Source organism: Neofelis nebulosa, chromosome 1, assembly GCF_028018385.1.
Source record: "Neofelis nebulosa isolate mNeoNeb1 chromosome 1, mNeoNeb1.pri, whole genome shotgun sequence".
Taxonomy (NCBI): Eukaryota; Metazoa; Chordata; class Mammalia; order Carnivora; family Felidae; genus Neofelis; species Neofelis nebulosa.
Genome location: NC_080782.1, coordinates 139,151,742 through 139,173,783, shown reverse-complemented (window position 1 = coordinate 139,173,783; position 22,042 = coordinate 139,151,742). Strand labels below are relative to the sequence as shown.

Genomic DNA, 22,042 nt, shown 5'->3' with positions numbered 1-22,042 from the left:
TCCACAGCACGTGGGCTTTCCCTCGTGGTGTTGGCCTTAAACTTGGATACCATCAATCTGTCCAAGAATGACTGATGACCTTGTCACAACGACGCCAGTCAAAACATTTTCGGTCCAACTGTGTTCCAATCAGCGTCGAGGCATCCTCCGTGAGACCCGGACAAAGTCTAAACAGCGCGGTTCCCAGGCTCAGGCGACAGAAGTGGTGGGAAGACAAAAAGAAACAAGAAGAAATCAGTAAGGAGTGGCTATTAATTGTTCAGAGTGGCGGGTGCTAAATAAGTTGGCTTGTTTGGGGAAAGACAAATGCCATTTCTTCCCTCTGAGTGTGGACAGAACTCCGGCTTTGGGAAAGCGCCCGAGCCGATCATTTTCACACACCCTGTCCGTGCCCTATCCCCACCGAGCACTGCCACTGCCTGGAAGGGCAGGGGGCTGGTGCCCAAATCGTGGAGATGAGAGCGCGCAGGGAAGGGCAGCGGGGCATTCCAAGGCACCTGGAATGGTCAGAGTGGGGGTGGGGCTGCTCTCCCAGCCTGCACCGCCGACGCCACGTTTGGGGCAAGAGACTTCTGCACGACCCCCCGGGGCAGCCCCTAGCAGCAAAGGCAAAAAGCTTCGCCGGTGACCGGGAGCAGTTTAACCAAGTGTAACGCAGCCCGGGATACTTGCCGCCGCTGCCCACAAGGAGAAGGAGCGAGTTCCCCAGGCAGACCACTCGAGAGTGGGTGGGCTTAGCGCTAAGCCGTGTGACACTCCACTGCGGCCGCCTCCCAACTCCGCGGCCAGACTTGAGTCCCGCCAGGACTAGCTGCCCTTTAGAGACCCTCGGCCTCACGCCCACCAGCTCACCAAAGCCTGCCTTCTCCGCTGCAGACCGAGCGTTTCGTACCAGTGCGCAACCCGCCCCGCCCCTGCCTCCCCCGGCCAGGATATCTGCTGAGAGTTGCGTGGCGGGCTAGTCGAGCAGTTACTCCTGGAAAAACTGAGCCGGACAAAAGCGCAAACCCGGTACTGGGACTTGGTCCACTCGCCGGCTGGGCGCGCCTACTCCGATGCGGACACCCGAGCGCGTGAGGAGATGCATTCCGGTTTTCGTGTTTCCCCTGCTTTCAGGATCAGGGCAGTGAGCTGGTACCTAGAAAAGACTTATCATGGGCAGGAAGAGACAACAGGAAAGCGGGAGACGTCACGCCAAAAAACGAGCGGGGGGTGGGTGGGTGGGAAGGCGTTGGAGGTATCTGTGCTGGAGAGGGGCACAGGCCGTGTGTGGATCCAACCGAGTTAGAACTTCCTTCTCTCCCTCTCCCCTCCCCTTCGTTATTCTGGCCTGCCTACCGCCTCCCCCCACTCTCCATCTCCACCTCTCTCTCTCTCTCTCTCTCTCTCTCTCTCTCTCTCTCACACACACACACACACACACACACACACACACACACACACACACACACACACTTGTATTTTGTGCTGTCGTAAAACCCACGTGTCCAGCCGGGAGGCTGCCAGAGCGTGGAGCCGAGGAACCGGGACGCGGCGGCAGCCGAGCGCAGCAGCCCACCGCGGCTCCGATCCGCGCGGCCCGCGCTCCCGGCTGAACGGCTCTAGCGCGTTCCGCGGGCCTCCACGCCCATCTCTCGCAGCCCGGGAGGGTTCCGGGCGGTCAGATCACAACTTGGGCTCTCCCGTCCGCGGCCCAGGGGCATGTAGCGCACCCGGGACGCACACTCTCCCCCACGCCCACCGAGACACACGCACGCACGCACCCGCCGGCAGCTCGGAGTTTCCAGGTAAGGCGCGGCTCGTCTGGGGCCGGTGGTCTTGGGCCACGGGGATAGGAGGCTGGAGGTCCCGGGCTGGGGGCGGGGGGCGAGACTGTCCCGCCTCCTGGCGCCGGAGGCCAGAGCCGCTCCGGCTCTGCGCCACTCCAGCTCGGGTCGGCTCCGGGCGCCGGCTGAGGGCGGGGGCTGCGTCCTGCCGCCGAGTTCTGCGGGCGAGCGCCCTTGCGCCGAGCTTCAACAGTGCGCGGTGGGAGCCGGGCGCCTCGGACTGGAGGCAAGGCAGGGTGCACACAGCTCCCTTCGCGAGGCGCCGCTGCTTCAGAGTAAACTTTGCGCCCCGGCGGAGTTGGAAAGAGGGAGCTGGGGAACCGGGCTGCCGCAGGCGGAGCCCAGGGCTGAGCCCTTGCTCCACGGTCTTGGCGGTCATCCTCCCCGCCCCTCTCGCACCCAGCCCTGGGCCCGGCTCAAGCGCACCCTCCTCTCTGCCCTCTGCCCCCAGCTTGAGAGGTCGGACATGCTGAAGCCCGGAGACCCCGGCGGCTCGGCCTTCCTCAAAGTGGATCCAGCGTATTTGCAGCACTGGCAGCAACTCTTCCCGCACGGCGGCAGCGGCGGCCCGCTCAAGGGCGGCGGCGGCGCCGCGGGTCCCCTGGGCGCGCCGCAGCCCCTCCAGCCCCCGCCGCCGCCGCCGCCCCCGGAGCGCGCAGAGCCGCCGCCGGACAGCTTGCGCCCGCGGCCCGCTTCGCTCTCCTCCGCCTCTTCCACTCCAGCTTCCTCCTCCAACTCGGCCTCCTCTGCCTCCTCCTGCGCCGCCGCTGCTGCCGCCGCCGCCGCCGCGCTGGCGGGTCTCTCGGCCCTGCCTGTGGCGCAGCTGCCGGTGTTCGCCCCTCTGGCCGCCGCCGCCGTCGCTGCGGAGCCGCTGCCCCCCAAAGACCTGTGCCTCGGCGCCGCCTCGGGCCCGGGGCCTTCCAAGTGCGGCGGAGGCAGCGGCGTGGACGTCCGGGGCGCCCCGCGCTTCCGCTGCAGCGCGGAGGAGCTGGACTATTACCTGTACGGCCAGCAGCGCATGGAGATCATCCCTCTCAACCAGCACACCAGCGACCCCAACAACCGTATGTAGCCGCAGCCCGCGTGCGCTCTCCAGGGGCGCTGGCGCCGTCGAGCGCGGGCGCCCATCGGGGAAGCGGGTCGGATGAGCGGGACTCCGGGTGGTGGGCTGGCCCAGGCCGCGGCTCTGCACGTCCCAGACCGCGGAGGCAACATTTTCCCGAAGTTAGAGAAGGAAAGAGAACGGATGGGATGCCGGGTGGCACTTCGGGGTTACCTTGTCCTCCTCTCATTCCCTGCCTCGCAGCCCCAAGCCTTTTTAAGACCCGCGCTGCTCGAGGACCGGACTTTCAGATCTCCGCCCTCCCGCGGGATTGTGCCCGGGGCCGGGAGGGTCCTAGCAGCGTACGCTGGGGAGTGTGGGAGACGGGCTTCGCCTGGCCTTAGTGGGACACGGGAGGGACTCTCAGCATTTCTGGGGCGCGTGAATCCCAGGGCTTGGGTCTCCTTCTCTCTGCCTTCTCTCTGGAGTTAACTACATCAGCTCATTTTCGGGCCGTGGGGTTGCAGGGGACCAGCCGCGAGCTGCTGGCTGGCCGGGCCTCGCTGGAGTAGGAATTTTGGACGACGCTGGGTCAGTCTCTCCCTGCAGGCAGGCATGATTCTTGGATCTTCTGTTTATTTAGAAAAGGGGAAAAAGAAAAATTGCCAACTGCTTAATGAGAAAACATTTCCGACTTCAGGGTAGGGTGGTTCCCTGCGGATCCCGCGTTCTCCGTGCACCCTTGATCGTGTAAACGTTCGCAGTCCGTAGGCATGCTTGGTGGTTTACTTCTTTCTTTCTCTTTTTTAAAATAAGAGTGACAGTAGTTAGTTTCGTACAGTGCGCTGTCTTTGTTCCCGAGTAAATGGCAAGTGCCTAATTAAAGCTGGAAGTTCTCTTCCCCGCTTCGATCCTTTATTCAAAGTTTCAGACCTCACCAGTACAGGTCCATTGGGAGGTCTTGAAGCAAGATTCTAAATGAAGACCAAGAATGTGCATTGCTTGGTCTCTAGTTATTTTCGTAATATCAGAAGTTATGCATACACCTAAGGCAGTTGGTGTAAGTGCTAAGTGTACTTCCAGAGTCTCTGGAGAGACTATTAAAGCAGGTTAAGAGAGTCAGGTGGAAAGCGATACAGGATTCCAGAGATCGGCATTCACTCAGCTATTTTCATCTCATTTCTTCATTTAGTTTCTGTATGAGGAAAGTGGATGATAAACATGTATTATCATTCTCCGTTGGAATAAGTCCCCTCTTGCAGAATGTCTCCCGCTCCAAGAACTTCTTAATTCGTTGTAAAAACAAAATAACTCCAGGTTTTAGCGAAAGGGCTCCCAGTGTCGCTACTTTGATGAGAAAACACTGGACGCGAACCTAGCGATGGAGGTATTTTAGTCTTTTCATAAGAGATGGGGATAATTTTTCTGATGGAGATAATTACAACTAACAAAAAGATCAGTTGTATTTACTTTTTTTCCTCTCTAGAGTTTGAGGCTGAAGTACCGGTTTAAAATGAGGGTTTTAACTCGAATTTGCCCTGCAGTTAAGAAGACTTTTGTATTTCAGAGCCTTAGAAAATTTTACAAAATTATATTGTCCTAGTGGATTTCAAAAAAATACTTACCTCCTACTGAATTTCTTGAATGTGTTGTTTTCAAAGCAGTTCTTTTAAAAAAAAATGTGAATTAAAAAAGACAAGAAATGCTTTTTGGAGAAGATATTTTCTGACCGCTAAGTAAAACATAGTGATTTTGGGCTTAGAGTGCGTCATCGAGCTTGCAGTTTCTCTTCTGAGTTAAACGAGTATTGGAAAAAAATGCCAGCAGTACACCCCAAAAGCCCAGGCTGTGCCCTGGGCTCCTATACTGTTTGCAGAGCAATCTTGAGGTTCAGGGCATTTTCACCAGAGAAGAACCTAGATCAATCTGAGAAAGAACTGGGATAGATTGCTAATTAATATGTGGCTCTTGAACCAGTTTATTGCCCAGGTAACTTTTTCCTCTGGCTGGAGGAGATGATTTATGATTTATCTAAATTATTCCTATCGTGTTAATCTTCTGGTATTCCCTTTTGAGTGGACTGGACGGCTTCCCTGTGCCAAGTGCAGGGGAAAACAGAAAACATGAAGGGAAAGACAGTCAGATCGTCCTATTAGAGTTACACTTCACGTCTCTCCCTAATTAAGGGGCAATTGAGAAAGAAAATAGAAAGCTGAGGTCGTTCTGTGTAATGCTGGCGGACCAGGCCTGCCATTCTATCAGAAACTTCTCTGGGCAAGAGCCCTCGCTCTTTTGAAACCTTGGGATGTGTTTTTGCAAAGATGGAGTGAGAAGTGATTGAGTTTAATCTAGCAAGCGGATCAAAACAAAACAAATGCAAAGGGTGGGAAACATTTTTCCCCCCTGCCTTAGATGGGGGGAAGTTTCTCAGTTACTTGAAAGATGGTGAAAACCACAGCTTCGCCCCATTCCCAGGTTCTAAGTGGGTGGGGGTGGGGGGAGGTGGGGGGAGAGGCAGGCAGAGGGAAGCGCCTATTTATCCTGTGGCTCGTTTTCCTGGTTTCCTTTTAGCCTCTTGCCATCTTCCTCTAAAAGAATTCTGTGAAATGACCATTCAGCATTGCTTCATTTTATTATTTTATATTAAAAAGGATATTGGGAATTGGGACATTTTCTCTTTTTTCTTACAAGGCAAAGAAAGGGACCTCCTTACTTCCCTTATCCCTTTAGAAGAGTAACCCTTTGCCTGGGAGAAACAACCCAGTAACACATAGGAATCATTAACAGTCCTTTGACCTTGAAACTTTATTGGCATCTTTGGCAAATGCCATAGAGAAGGTCCTGTGGCTTTCTTTCTCACACACACACACACACACACACACACACACTTAAAAACAGCAGAAACTGTAAAAGCTAGCCCCCGTAAACTCTTCCATTGTATTTCTCTTATCTAACTCTGTGGGTTATTTTATTGCACGATTGAAGTACTCTTTGAACTGACTCTCCCAATGCTTCTTTGCCGGGTTTTCTTCCCACCTTCCTCACACCGGTCGGCATTGTGTAGTAGAAACGGAGGATGGGGTCTCTCTTCCTTTTCTTCTGTCACTGCCCGCATTTGCTGCCTGGTTGCCCGAAGCCATTGATTATGTCAGGCTCCTTCGCTTTGGCCTCTTGTGGGGTTCCGGGAGCTGGTGCGTTGCGTAAGACCCCATCACTACTCTTGCAAGGTAGCGAAAGGCGGCCACAGGGCGCCCCTGGTGTTTGTACGAATGATACTGGGCAGTCACTTGGCCGGGCTGATTGCCTCCTCGCATACCTTTCATGTGAAGATGTTCTTTTTTGTGTGGGGAGGGAGGTGGGAGCTAAGTCCGCCCTGAGTGTCTCCGCGTGGAGTAGGGGCACTTTGCAACTTCCCCAGCTGGAGGTCTCTGCCTCCTTCTTTTTCAGAGGGAGCCCTGCTGCACAGGGAACAGTAGTGGGAACAGCACTGGCAGGTGCCCAGGTGTAGGAGTAGGGTGCAAAGCATTCCTGTTGGTAGCGCCACCCTTTCCTAGCGCTTGGGGAGAGGGGCTGTGGGAGAGAAAGAAATCTGGGGTTTGTCCTGTTGAGGGGTTAGAGAGCTGAAAGAAGGGTGAGTATTTTCTGACCTTCCCCAATCTCTTCCCAACCGGTTGGGACACGTAGGTCCCGTTTTGGGGAGCTCCCGAGCCCAGTAACCCCCCAGTGGCGTCCTCCTGCCACCCAGGCACCGGCTTCGCTACCCCCGCCCAGCGACCCCGCTGTCAAGCGCCTGCGACTTAGATTTCAGACCTGGTCCCTGGTGGGAGGGAGGCTCGGAGTCAGTGTGTGGGCTTTTGTGTTGTTCTATTTTTCTTTTTCTCTTTTCTCTCTTCTTGTGTGCAGGCCCAGCCCCATCCCGTAACACACATGATTTAGCTATTTTACATTATTCGTTATCTAGCGCCCTGAAACCGAACATAGAGCCATATATTAGATTGAGGTTAGGAGTGGTGGCGACTGTTTATTTAAGGTGATAAAATGGTCCATCAGCAGTAATCTCCATCGATATGTGCCACCAGGAGATGAAGGATGAGGGGACAAGCCACAATTAATTGCCCTATAGTTTTGTAGGAGAGAGTGGAGTCGGCCCAGGCCCGCTTCGATCTCCTCTCCCTCCTATTCATCATCTCCGCAATGTATATGGCGGCCTCGCAGGGGCAGGGGCCGGCGAGGTTTATCTCGGCCCAGTATTCTCTCGCCCGCACACGCTGGCGCTCCCATTTAATTTATTAATACGGTCATCGAAAGACAAATAAAATCCACATTGCCTCCCCGCTTCTTTCTCTCCCTCCCCCTTTTGTCTCTCCCTCTTGGTCCCTGGGCCAAGCCGGCAGCCAGGCGGAACAGGGAAAGCCCAGCGCGCCCGCGATTCGCGGGGAGCTTTAAACTCCCCTCGGGAGAGTCCTCGAGAAGGTTCGGCGCGCCCACATTAGGCTCCCCTTCCCGGTGGCCGGGCTACCGGCCTCGCCTTCTGGGTGTGCCTCTAGAGCCCCTCGGGGGAGCCTAAAAGACCCCTGCAGGGTGGAGGCACCGATCCGTGGGAGGGGCGGCAGTGGCGGCAGTGGCGGCGGCCCTTTCTGGTTTTCTAGGAAAGGCCTTGGCTGGCCGGAAGGGGCAGGGGCCTGGGCGTTCAAGGTTCAGACTTCGGTGCGGGGAGTCCCTCGGCGGGCCTGGCCGTGCCTCCCCTCCAGGCACGGGGCTGGCGTGGGAGGACGCGCGGAGAGCGCGGGTTGGAGTCCCGGGGGCGTGCGCCCCGGCGTGGGAGGTTCCGGCCTGCAGGGCTCAGCTCGCCCCCCGCCCCGTCGCCGCACCCCGGCGACCCCGCGCCCGCACCCCGAGCTCTCGCGGAGCTGCCAGCAGGCGGCACTCCCGGGGCGCCTCCCCGGGCGGGATCGATGGGCGCCCGCCCCGCCGCGCTCGGCCTGCGGGACCGGGGGCCGCGACCTCGGCGGCGGTCGCGGAGGATTTATAGCTTAGCTGTTATCGCCGCCCAGGCGGAGAGGCCGGGTTCTCGGCGGCTCCTCCGTTTCTTTTCCAGAGGATGAGTGAGGGCGCAGGCGAAGGCGGCGGCCGAGAGGCGTCGGGGAGCCAGGGCCTAGTGTGGCGGGGGCTTCCCGCGGGTCCGCCAGCCTCTCCAGACAGCAACAAAGTCCCGAAACGTGTTAAGTTTCACCTTTCCTAGAACCAGAAATGAAACACCAGAGAAGAAAACCATGGCCTGCTCGGCCCCCTTTACATACTCCATTTTCATTTGCACAAGTAGTGCACGCACTCGGAAAAAGATTCAAACAGCGTGCTAGGGTGTGAGATGAAGAGTCAGAGTCTGCTCTTCATTACACTGGGCCTGGCCTTCACAAGTCAGTAGGGAGGTCTGGAACTTGGTGACACATCCTTCCCTTATTCAGGGACCCATCAACAGGAGCACTAACGGATCTATTCAAGGTAGAGGAGGGACCCTGGTCTCTTCTGTTGCCTAGTGCTAAAATGGCATTTCAGCCTATCTTGCTTGGAGAATCTGATAGTCGTTCTCACAGATGGAGAAAACACTTTGCAAATAATAATTATGAACTGTTCAAAAAATTACCCTAATTCCAGGAGAAACGAGGAACATGCATTTGCTTGCTCTTTATGAATACCAATGGACTTGCATTTTATGTATTGCTTGGTAGGGAATGCTGCGTGTAATGTATATACATTTAATATATACATCCATATATAAAATTCATATAAAAAATTCATCTTGGGGGGTGTAGTTTGGGCGTCTAGCTAGCTTCTCCCTCAAACCTTTTCTGGGTGTTTATGGCTTGTCTCTAGAAAACACTCTCTGAGTACTACCTCACATGTTTTAAGCTTCTTCAGACTCCTTTGGGACTCAAGAGACCTAAGCCAGGGGCCAATTATTTTCAATGGCAGAGGTTGTGTAGAGTAAAAAAACAACAGCATCAGGATAGAGCTGTGTTTAGATGTAATTGGTCAACTTCTCTAGCAGAATATTTTGATGCAACCTGAAGTGGTTTCTAAATTAAGACTCATGTAATTAAAGTGGATTGGCCTCCCTTGCTCTGCTGTGGACTTCACACACAGGTAGTTTTCTCAATACTGGGAGACACTCAGCTTTTGATTCAGCAAAATGCCACTACTGGGTTTTTCAACACCTGCTGGAGGCCAATGAAACATAGCAAGTAGAGAAGTAAAACTATCTAAAGAGGACTTCTTAAAGGACTAGCCAGAGTTTTACCGCGCATCACAAATACTGGGAGTGTGTTTGCTGTCTGTGGGGGTGGTGGCTGGAGTTGGTACTTTTCCTCCTTATTTTATTACTGATGTAGTCGGTGTGATATTGAACGTGGTGGAGACGTTGGAAGTTGACAGAATCTCTGGAGTTGGACTGATAGGGAGTGAATACCAAATGCTCTTGCTTCTTATTCTGGTTCACTGAGCCAACCAGAAAGGAAAGTGGGTTAAGCAACTCCCTGGGGTGATTTTATTTTTATTTTTATGGGCCTGTTGCCTTTGTTCGTTGTCATTTGTTTTAAGTTCTTTTTGCTCAGGTGCTGAACGGTCATCTCTGAGGTCAGACACTAAAATTCAAAATTGTAGACATCACCTCTTCACTTTTCCATACTTCTCACAGCCCCAAGCCCAAGAGTGTGGAAGAGAGATCTAGAAATCTCTGTAATTGACAGGTGCTAGAACAAATTTTGCATCTCCCAAAGAGTGCTGTCAGTGAAATAATGCTATTGATTATGAGTTTGGGTATACAATTCTCCCAGCTTTCATTGGTCTCCCTAGATCTTTAGGTCTGGAGGCTTTGGAGTCAGGCAAACCTGACTGAATCTTTCTCTACCACTTTCTAGTTTCTGAGCCTTGGTCTCATTACATTGCTCATGAAGCCTCAAATTGTGTCATATGCAAAACAGGGATCATGATAGGGTGATTGCTCAGCTCAAGATAGGTGTCTGGAACACTATGCGGCAGGTGACTTTGAGTTTTTATTGTCTTTCTTTCCATTCCGCCTTTGTCTTGAAGTTTCTGTTTTCACAATCAGAAGCTTAAGAGGATGTGTGAAGCGTATCTGGAAGGGCTGACGTATGGTAAGTGTAGGACTACCTTCCATCTAGGCCCTGAAGTCAAAAGCAGAGCCTGACGGTATTTACATTAGTGTCTGTTACTGGAAGAGGGAGCTTTTGTGCGATGGAGGTCCAGAGGCATGGACACTTCCTGCCTGTAGAGCCAGGTTGTTGCTTTTCACTTGAGAGGCCTGGGGACGCCTCCAGGAAGCTGCAGTCAGAGGGTCCTGTCATTTCCTGGGCTCTCTTGGGAGGAGTGAGGGAATAGCTGACTGAGGGGAAGGCACAGCCAGCTGGAGCCCTTCTCCACGGAGATAGGATGCTCACATGATGGTCACCTCTCAGCTTGCTGTGAAACAAGGGGGGTTCGCTCACCATGGCTGGTTGCCATTAGGGGTTCCTTCCTTGATGACTCACTTTGTCCAAAGTTACGTGGGTGTTTCCTCTGTTTGAGCACAGGGAGGGCACACTTAGGGTGATCCACCAGGACTGGCAGCGACCAAAGCTAGGCGGAGGTGCTTCGAGACCCCAAGGACGAGCCATCACCCAGCGCTGGTGTATCCACTGGTGCCCCAGCTCTCGCCTGAGAGCATGCTCTCATGCTCGGTGCCATAGGACTCCGTTGCGCCGGGGCGCCGCGGGTTCCCCGGGGAGGCCGGGTCGCGCAGGCGGGTGCCCAGGCTGCCTCCCTGAGGCAGGTCTGCAGGGCCCCGGGCGCAGACACCGCGGCTCCGCCAGGCCCATTAATAACCCGGAGGGCGCTGCGATCCGACAGCGCGGTCGCCGCAGGCCCTGCTTCCCGCGGCCGCCTGGCCTTTTCCCATCCAGTTTTTAGTCGAGGGACACTGGGCATCCACAGGTCCCCCGCCCAGAAGGAGGGTGAGGGATCCCCTTGGCTGCTGGCCGCCCTGGGGAACGTTGGCGAGAGACCTCTTCACAACAGCTTTCCCTTCGCTTATAACTCAAGATAGTCGCATTCAGCCTGGGGATCGGCCGTCTGGGCGGGAGTTGGGGCCCTCTCCACCGAGCCATTATTCTGATCCTTAACGACCCATTATCTTGATCCTTAAATTCGCTCTTCGTTTCTTTGTGGCTTCTGGGAGGAGTTTACACTCCAGGACAGGTACTCCAAACCTGCCAGAACATTCCCCTTTTCCACCCGTGCCCTTCTGGCTGGAGTGGCCAGAGCGAGTGCTGCCGGGGCTCGGGAGGGACCCCAGCGCCAGTGCGCCCTCTTTGGCGGTTGTCTGGGGTTCCGGCGCCACGGGAGCCAAGACCGGCTCCGCCCTCTGGTGCGGGGGCCCCTAGGAGTAGGAAGGACGCTCTGTGCTAGGTGGGTTGCCCACCCGCCCTGGTGATTCTAGAAGTGTTTTCTTTAATTGTAGAAGGTGGAAAACCAGATATGCCCGGGTGATCAAAGTGCAATCTCTGTTGAGACAGAAGACAGAGCAAGAGACACGCTCTTTTCGCGTATTAAACACACCTGGAAATCCGGTAGAGCGAGAACACCTGGGAACCGAGAAACGGAAGTGGGAACTAGAGACCTACGGGAAGAGGGGGAGAGGGACAGACCTAGAGGACAAGACGCGAGCCCTGGGCTCCGCAGAGACGGCAACGCCATTCTCACCTACCTCGCAGGGCTTTTGGGGCGCCCCGGGTCTCGACTCCTACCAGGCCGATGTGGGTGCTGCGATTTCCAGGGGAGAGGTGCATATTTACTTCTCCCCCTGTTCGCAGTGGCCTCCCCTCCCTCGCAGGTGGCTTACCCGGGAGGGGGATGTTGTTGTCCCCGGGGTTTACCCGAGGCTGGGCCGCCTCGAGCGGCAGGTTAACCTTCTTCCTTCCCTCCCTCCCGCCTGTCTCCCGGCAGGTTGCGACATGTGCGCGGACAACCGCAACGGCGAGTGTCCCATGCACGGGCCGCTGCACTCGCTGCGCCGGCTCGTGGGCACCAGCAGCGCCGCGGCCGCCGCGCCCCCGCCTGAGCTGCCCGAGTGGCTCCGGGACCTGCCGCGGGAGGTGTGCCTGTGCACCAGCACTGTGCCGGGCCTGGCCTACGGCATCTGCGCGGCGCAGAGGATCCAGCAGGGCACCTGGATCGGGCCCTTCCAGGGCGTCCTACTGCCCCCAGAGAAGGTGCAGGCCGGCGCTGTGAGGAACACGCAGCATCTCTGGGAGGTAAGTCACTCTCCCCGCCCAGCACCTTGCCAACCAGCCGGAGCTCTGGCCGGCAAAGAGCCTGGCCCTTGGTGGGGGCAGGGGCGGAGGAAGGCATTTTTGGGGAGAGCCTCCCTGTTCTCCAGAAGGTAGTGGAGAATAGATTTCTCTGGTCACGCAAATGCCCAATACCGGCAGCACCTGCAGTAAAGAGGTGCGCAGCCAGGAAGACAGGGGCTCCAGGTTTCTGAAGTTGGAACCCCCTTAACAGGCCTCTACTCCAGCTAGTCTCCCTGGATCTTAAGAAAAAGAAAACGCAGGTGAGGTGATAGAGCAGAGGAGGGTGGACATTGGGGGTGTAAGCTAGAAGAATCTGGTGCCCCATTCTGAGCTCTTCCGGGATGTTTTTTGGGCACTGGGCAAGAAGGAACATAAGCCTGACCAGGAGGAAGAGAGCCAGGCTCCTTTTCCCAGATAAAAACAGTTTTGTAAACCCTGAATTAGACTGCAACATGTTTCATAACTTCCCAAGCGTCCGAAGGAAGCAATTCCTGTCGTGAATGAGAAATCACAAATTCTGCTTCTTCTCTGACAAAGTACAGTTCCACCGTCTTCAACAAGACAGGAAATCAAAACATAGGAAAACTCGGAGCACTTTGATATCACCCAATTAATGGCAATACTTCAGTGGCACAATCTTATCTCACGCTATTATTTAAAAATAAACAGTGTACTTGAAAAATATTAATCTGAGATTCCTCCCAAAGCCTTATGGTTGATTATCGAGATCCAGTTCTGAAGAGGCAGATTCTTGGCCATAGGTAATCCCCCCCCAACCAGTTGTAGCCACCTCTCACCCATGGAGTGATTTATGAAATACAAGATGCTAGAAGTTTTACTCTTAGGGCAATATGTAGATCTTACTGAGGCCAGGCAGTGTAATGGAGCGGGAACAGCCAGAAAACAAAGTCTCTCAAGTGCCAGCGGCCAAGTTGGTGTGGACTTTAAGTCCCCGTTCATGGTCATTTCTATAGCAACGTGTCTCCCACTCTTGGTTCGCTGGCCTGTCAGGATGGGCATGCTCATTGTGAGATGCCCCATGGTCAGTCACCAAAACTCGGGAGACTCAGTAATCCACTCGGATTTTTGCTGAGCACTCTGGCCAGCACTACCTTAGGGCCTGGAGACACAGCATTGTGAAAAACAAACCTGGCCTCCAGAACCGTTACAGGGCTGTTGGCGATGGGCTGCTGGGGCCTGTGTTTGTAAAACCTCCTTGGAAGGGGGAGGAGCTAAGTGTATGAGCTCCCAGCGCACTGGCCCAAGATGACCACGTGGCGGCCATGGGTGGCGTAGACCTTACAGTTATCTGCTAGGGCTGTGGGCCCAGGTTGCAGGTTCCATTTCACTCCTAAATTGGAAAACAGTTACACGTTTTTAATCTTTCAGACCAGGATTCTTGAACAAGGGGCAGATTTATGTTACCAAGTAGTGTTTGCTTTTGTTTTGTTTTTTTGTTTTTTAATAGAAATTTTTACAGGAAAACATGGTGGGAGAAAAATGGCTTGGTACATGGAGCCAGGTTAGGAGTTAGAGCTCTGGGGATTGGAAAAACTGACAAGTGGGAAATAATCAAAGCATCTGGTTTTGAAATATTTCCCAGTTGGTTTTTGTTTCTGACTAATTAGTTGTAACCTCCAATGCGGTTTAAAGTTTATAAAACACTTCCAGGCACTTTTCGTGTTCCAGTAGTGTTATTAGGAGTGCTAATATCATAGAGTTAAAGGTCTGCCAGTACTTTTCTGAGATCTTAAAGCAGTTGTTCAATGGTACGGATTTGCTCTATGTGCAAATGTTAAGAACACAGTTATATTGCCCTCGGTTGCCTCACGTTTTGAGCTCATCTATTTTTAGAGTGCCAGGGGACAAAGCCATAAACATGAAAAAAAATCCCATCGTTCATTGTTGTTGTTTTTTTTCTTTTTTTGTTTTTTTTCTTAAAGGATTTGGATTCTTGGTATATTGGCTGGAGATCGCTACACAGATAGAGTAAAATGATAAATCTTAATACTGAAAACTGTAGAGTCTTTCTCTCATACCTTTCCTTGTACGTGAAGTTGAAACTGTTCAAATAAGGAGTGGGACTTGAGGGTTGTTGTTGATCCCTCAGTCGATAGGAAGTGCGTCTTACCTGTAGCTTCAGGTATGTGAGTTGGTTCTGTGTTATAAAAAGACTTGCTGGGAGTATGCACGCATAAATGATTTACGGGCCCCTCTTCCTAATTTCAGGACATGATCTGTTTATTTTTATCATCTGTAAGAACAGTTAGAATAAGCAAACATTGAGGGGATCGAAGGGATATTAAAACTGCAGCCGTGCAAAATGTATCTGTCTCCTGGGAGATCCTATAAAATGTGACCGACTGGGGCCAGGTAACTTAGTGCCGATGTCCATTTGTAAGATACAACACTTACTTTAATGGGTTTCAGGTTTTTATTAGTATAATTTTTTTTAAGCTATAGAGTCTGAGTTTGTTAATTTTAAGCATTATGATTTATTCTTTTTCTGAAATGTGCCGATTTGAATTTAGTGAAATTTATAACAGGAGATTCCAAATGGTGTTCCTTACATGTCAGCCTTTGCTTTCAAACCTGAATTCTACTGTGAAAAAATTTTAATCACTGTATGATTCGTATTAGGAAAGAATCCGTAATCGGGATATACGGTAGATCGATAGGAAACTTTTGGCAATAATTGTTTCATGACTCATGTAATAATTATCCATTGAAAAAACACATTCTTTCAGATATCTTCCAGAATCTCAGGTTGACATAAAACAGACCTTAAAAAACTTAAAAGCAGTTGAAGCATTACCATTTCATTTTAAAAGTCAACTGAAATCATTTCTCTTCTCACATTTTTTCCAAGTCACTGGCTGATGAAGAAATGTCTTTATATTTAGAGTTCAATATTCAGGTCCTGATGGATCTTCCCAGGGTTACTTATCTTTATTTCAGTACAATAAATGGATTGCTAATCTTTTCCCGTCACTGTTTCCAAGTAGATGATGGATTTTTGTTTCAGTTTACAGTTCATTGTTTTTAGTATGGCTGTACTTTATTATACACATGAAGGCTTATTACAGAAACAATCAGATTCACCTTAGTTACTCCTTTTGTTTAATCATTAAAACCTCCATTTTCTTTGTAGAAAATGGCTCTTTAATATTTAACATACATCAGCCATGGAGAGCTTGTCTGATTGTTTTGTCAGTGTGCTATCATCTTTTAGTTAATATTTGCTTTGTGTATAACCCTCGTTCTTAAAAATAGAGCAATTTAAAGAAAGTTAAATATCATTCCATTACCTTCCATATATTTTGACTCTTTGGGGTACTTACGGAAAATTCTAAGAGTTTTTCTTTTCTCTCTGTCTCTCTCTTTTTTAAGGAAGAAGTCCAAGTGATTTTTTTTTTTTTTTTTTTTTTTTTTTTTTTGGTGTGTGTGACTTAAGGAGATTAACAAACTGAAAGCCAAGTTACTAGTCTTTTTCCTGGGGAGGGGCTGGGTACAGTTTCTTTTAGAATCAGATTTTAATGTGTTTTACAAAAAATAATAAATTCAGATAGTTTAAAACAAAAACATTACAGGATGGATTAAACAATCACTCACTTTGCTTATAGACATTTATTCCAGTAAGAGTTGGATACATGGTATATTTCTAGTTACTTGGCCATGATGAGAAAAATCTTTCTCAATATTTTGCAAAGAAAACATAGTCTTTCTCAGCAATTAGGTCTTATTGATGAGAGTGAGATAATTTTGCTCTAATGTGTTTTCTAATAAAGAAGTGAAAAGGCACATTTGATTCTAACATTTATGAAAACATTATCTCAATTATTAATGTGCCCTTTTTCCCTAGAGATAGATTAATCTAATTGCACATGGTTTCCCCTTTCTGCTTAACATCAGAATTTAATATGACTGGACCTGAGGAATGTACATAGTGTAAACTTGAAATTCTATTGGATATAAAATACGGAAGTTTAAAATAAAGATACCATTTAAGATAGGCCAGAATTGCTCAGGCCTTTCAAATCAAAGTCTGATTTAACAGGAAATTTTAGTGACAATGACAAAATAGATTACACTTATTTTCGCCCTAGAAAAATTGTTCTGCTCATTGAAATAAGGTAGTGACTTGTTAGGATTACAGTCAAGGAACTGGAAAGGGCTTTAATTTTATAGAACCTGTCTTTGCCTCAGTAAATTTGAGTGTCTCCTTTTCATTTACACTACGTGAAAACCTTCCATTATTTTTCTTCAGAAAATCAAGGGGGATAACATAATGTGGGTTTTTTTTTTTTTTTTTTGGTGGTTTGATTTTATGCCATGATATTCTAGATTTAATAAGAGGTTTGCTTTTAAGCAAATGGTCTATTTTTCACCATTACCATTTAGCTTAGGTCAAAAGATGTTGATGAAACCAATATTAAAAATATATTACATGTTGCTAAATGTTTATATTTCACAACCATCATACATAATTGGTACTAGAAGGAAATGAATTGATTTCATATTTTAAATGTATTACTTAGCTTTTTATAAATACCCAATTGCATATATAGTACTGTACTCATTTGTATATATTTAGGTGTTGGAAAAAAATCATTTCAAATGAATCATTTCAAATGAAATTAAAGTCATTTAAAAATGAAATTGAAGTCATTCTAAAGTTGTTCCGGTGATAGTACCATAATTATACGGTCCATATTTTTGCTTTATAGACTTTGACGCATTTGGCCTGATTCACCAAAGCACTAAGGGATAGAATTATGTGGCTGTTCCAGTTATAATGAAGTAGAAATTGTGTTTCTTAGTGATTTATCATTTCATGTGATAGACTGCTTGTCAGCTTGGTTTTGAATATGTCAATTTCATGAAGTCCAAATATGATTTCTCCTTAAAAATAAACTATAGTCATAGTACTGTTAGGTTTTAAATTTGCAGAGTAACAGCTGATGTATCTCTTTGGCTTTGCCTCATTTGATTCGAAGAGGTCTTTTATAGTGGTGCCCATTTGATAGAGTGCGAGCATTTTGTAGTTTTACATACACTGTAAAACCATCTGCCGCCTCTTGGAATCGTTTCCAGCATTGTGCTAAAAATCAAAACTTAGGACTTAACGTTGGCCTCGAAAAGGGCCCTTACAGTCCTGGTCCGTTACATTTACGTATCGCCCTGCACAGTGCCACTGGTGGTTTTCTGGGTCTGAAAATGATTCTGCTTTAAGAAAATAAATACGTAGAGCAGCCGTTTGGAAATTCTCACACTAGTGAGGTTTAATCTAAATATGCATGTGACATGCCAGTGATTTAACTGCAAATATTTTATGAAGAGTGATGTGTTCTGTATCCATGGGACTATATTTCTCATTAGTTCATTTTATCTGTTGTTTACAGATGGCTTTTACTGATGGCATTTTGGCTATGTGAAGAAAATAATTCATGAGTCTCTCGTGTCCACAACCGCATCTTTTCTTACATCCTATGATTTTTTTTTTTTTCTCCACACTGACTTAAAAACAGGGTCAAGAAATTGAAATCCCAAGCTCAGAGGTTACTGGACAGATGAAGTCTGTCCTCCCCAGTGGTAGCAAGTGAGCTGATGAAAATGTGGCTATGGTAACATTGGGCTGACGGAAGCTTGCTGGGGAGCCTCCGTCTTTTACTGTGTCACTTACGGCACTTTTAATTATTTGAGTAAGTCTGTTTTGCTCCCCAGAAATCACTTATAGTGGTAGTATAACCTTATGGATTCGTTAGCTGAGGAACCACATCCACAATATCCAAAACTTCTTGTTCTGCCGATCTGAAGAACACCATGCCTAGATCCACTGCTGGATTGTCCCCCCCCGCCCCCCCGTCTCCCTCTCTCTCCCTTTCTCCCCCTCCCTTTCTTTTTTAGAATCTCGTAGACTCCAAGATTTCATGGGTCCCGACATGCCTTGTGTATTTACACAAGAAATACAGACTCCGGTACAACTACTTAGCATAAAAGCCAGAGAAAGCAGAGCAGGGTAGACTTTTCCTTGTAAGCATTAGCCACCTCGCTCAGATAAGTTACAGAATTCCATTATCCAAATTGTTACACATGTGTGACAGAGGTTGACCTTTCGTCATGTCAATCCTTTTTGCGTGGGCCCCAGGCTCCAGCCTAATGGCTCAAACCCTGATTTACTCACTGTAATAAGGGCAGGAGGTCGAGCAGTTGTCAGGCTGCCTGTTCGTACTCTTCTCGGAGCCCGGTTGAAGGCTGTTAACACAAAGCTTTTCAAAGTGAATTTACAACCCGCACCACTGACAGAGGCCAATCAGTGCACCATAAATGTCAGGTTAGTGAGATTGAGCAGTAAGTAAAGTACTGACAGCACACTATTGGCTGGAATCAATTGGCCAAGGTTTGACTGTGGAGCGCGAGCTACGTGCCTTGGCGGGCGCAGGGCAGGGGCTCAAGTGCGGAGCCTGGCTTTCCAGGTGGGAGTCGGTAGAGGTACCTGGGAGCAGGTGTTTGAGGGTTGAGACGCCGCCCCCGTTTGTTGGGGCGTATGCGTGTAGCCAGCCTCATCCGTGTTGATGGGCTGCACGGTGTCTGAGTTCACGGCGGCCCGCCTGCTGACTCTGAGGCTTGGAGGAGAAGGGCCCGGCGTTAGACACAAAGGGGCAAGAGGAGAACGATCACGGTGTGGTGCCTTCAGAACCAGGGGACGCGTGCAGTGCGGTCCTGTGCGGCTAAAAGGTAACGTGTTCACACTCCACAACCCTAACAGGGATTTCCACCAAGGCGCCGACCCACACACAAGCCGCCTCTTCTGCCCTTCTGGAGGCTGAGGGATGTGCAACTTTCACGGAAGCCACTAATGAATGATTATGGGTTCAGGGCCTGAATATCCATGAGGTGTGGTTTCCCCACCACACGGAATGTTTTTATCATTTTGTGTAATGACAGCCTGGACAACAATTCATTTAGCTCTGAAGGCATCAGCATTAAAATGGAGGAATCCATTAAAATGCTGTACGCAAGGATTTATAAATTAGGCAATTTCCTTGATTATTGCAATCATTTACAAAATTGATTGTTGCAGTGTGGTATAGACAGATTTCAGCAACTGTCATTGACAACAAGCACATTCTCTGATATCTATGGTTACTGGTCACTAAACCAGGTCACTGTCCCTCACTGCTCCCTCTCTCCCGCTCCCCCCCACCCCTCCTTGTTGTGCTTGGTCACAAGGTCAGGCAGACTTGCAGAGAACCTTAAAACTCTAAAGTTTGAGTTGCCTTCAGAAGAGACCCACTTGGGCTGTGAGGGTGGGTGCAGGTTGTTGTGATGGTCGTAGCATTGTTTGCACGTGTGAATTCTAATTTTGGAGCCGCACGAGGATGATTTTCATGTGCCTCAGGTCAGTAGCGGAGATTTTGAAATGAGGCCAACCCAAAAGGAGATAATTTTTGCAAATTGCAGCTGTAAATATTTGTTTGATTGAAGATCTAAAAGTCAATAATGTGTTTTATTTGTTGGTCCTTAGAGTTCTAATTATCTGATAGATATATCGTAGAGTCACTGGATTTTAGGTCAATTAATTCTGGAAGGCATAATAAAGACATTGTTACAAGCGTGAAACGCTCAAAATGCTGCAGATTTTCCTGTTCGAGGACACACACAAAACAAGTCGACTTGGTGCTTAATCACTAACCACAAACCACAGAGTTGCCTTTATTCGTGCAGTCTCAGACACCGGCATGCCCAATGTGTCTGCAGAGCTCCAGCCAATGAAAGCTAGCCGTGCGGTTTATGCTTAGTACCAAATAACTGACTTCGGACATTTGTTTTTCATCATCATTTTGTTTTTAATCATAATTTTTCCCTTTTGGAACTCTAAAAGAAACCGGGGCTTGTAAAATAATAACACTTTGGAAAATTGTTTAACGCTGTTGGGAAGACAAAAACGTTTTGGTTTGTCCTGATTTGAAGACATCAGTATTTGATCTCATGGTGGTCTTTGTCTAAAAGGGAAGATGCTGTGTTTTAGGAAGTCCTATGGCTTGGTGACACCTTGCGTCTATTTGGCTATTGTTGGGTCAGAAGTCAGAAGTTCCTTTTCATTTTTAATTAGTTGTACTATTCATGGCTTCAAAATTCAGCAGAGAGGCAGTATTTTCATTTCAGTGCCTCGATATGATTGCCTCGTTTTTATCCACATGTTCTTTTCCACAGGTATTTCTGGTTTCTGTTAAGACTCAAAAGCCATGTGACTAGATCTGTTTTGGGTGAAGTGTGAACGAGGCACTCACTGCTAAAGCTGTTTCTGCCAGCGCCCTTGTACATGAATTTAATACACCAAAATCTACAGCGTGCAACTGTGAAATGATGATATGGGGCTAAGCCCATTTTATTAAAATGAACAGTGTTTTTCACTCTCTGTGATCATTTTAAATTAAAGCTGCCTCCGGTAATGAAGTGTCTTCTATGTAGAAACATTCAGTGTAATCTAATTCAGCAGAAACTTCTTAAGTGCTTTTTAATTGGAATCAAATTAAATGTAATCAAGTCATGTTTTCAGGGTCTTGTAAAGCACCGAGACCTAAGTGTTGTTAGCAGGCTTGGGAATATTAATGTTGATCACAAATTTAGTACAACACTACTAAATTCTCAGAGGTCCATGCAAACTCCAAAATGGTAGATGACCAGTACATATATGTTTGGTTAGAGTACAGTGCTTTCGGAATCTATTTTGTTTGTCCCCAGGCTAATACTGAGGTTCCTTTGTGATACTAAAAAAATACAGAAACCCTTGCTGGGAGATAAAATCCTGAAAAACTTGGGGCTCATGCAAAATGCATTTAATTTCAGTTTGTTGCAATTAATTGCAGTTTATAATTTGACCTGCATAATCTACAAAGTGGAAAATCTGAAAATTAAGCTTTAAATGATGGAAATGAGATTTTCTACAGAAAATGTTTAATGTTCATCCTAAGCAATTCAAACTACACAAAAGTATACGCTGGCAGTAACTGTTGTTGATGTTTTTTTTTTTTTTTAAGATTTTATTCTTGTTTTCAAGTAATCCCTACACCCATCCGTGGGGCTTGAACTCGCAGCCTCTGAGATCAAGAGTCACACGCTCCACTGACTGAGCCAGCCAGGTGCCCACCCCCCCCCCCCCCACCTTTCTCGATTTTTATAATGGCCTTTTGGGAGACGACTATGTAATACAATGCATATTTATTTCATTGAAATCACAGTTTTGGTAAAAATATTTGTACACTGTCATTGATACTGCAAAACAGATCTTGAAAGCCGCCGCCAAAAGCACTGTTTTTCTAAGATCTTCTTCAGTGGTTAAATTTGGCTCAGCCATGAATAGATTTTGATTTTGTGTCTAGTTGCGTCCTTCCCTCTGTGTATTTCTCTTGGTAGGAAATTTCCTTAACAGTCTGCCAGCCTTGCTGTATTATAGAAACACTTCTTGTGATATTTTTGTATGTTTTTAGTGCATGTCTTTAATATGACCAGAGGCTTTCTGGAGCCTGTAGGGAGGTTTTAATGGTTCTCAGGGGGGAAGAAATTTCTGTGTTCCTTTTTATACGTGGAGGTGTTAACAAAAAAGGATCAGATTGCTTTGAAATGCTTTTCTAAGTAGGAAGACTCATTAATTTACCGACTTGCATGTTAGACTTCAGGCAAACTACTTTGTGTCGCCGTTTCTTGTATAAAAGAGTCCTGCACTATTGTGCAAGTTAGAAAGACCGTATGTATGGCTTTTGTATAACAAAAGGGATTTTCTGTTTCAATTGGGATTTTTATTTTATTTTTCACTTGGGATT

General features: G+C 48.6%; 1 protein-coding gene across 2 annotated transcripts in view; it reads left to right on the top strand.

Annotated features, from left to right (window-relative positions):
- Positions 1–1,224: 1,224 nt before the first annotated feature.
- The window catches only part of PRDM6 (PR/SET domain 6), a 234,698-nt gene continuing 213,880 nt past the window's right edge, over positions 1,225–22,042 (top strand). For both annotated transcript variants that reach the window (XM_058737854.1, XM_058737846.1), the window contains exons 1-3: positions 1,225–1,787; positions 2,278–2,890; positions 11,869–12,176. In XM_058737854.1, coding sequence (XP_058593837.1) covers positions 2,293–2,890; positions 11,869–12,176 — 906 coding nt within the window. In that variant the 5' untranslated portion in view covers positions 1,225–1,787; positions 2,278–2,292. The remainder of the gene's footprint in view (positions 1,788–2,277; positions 2,891–11,868; positions 12,177–22,042) is intronic.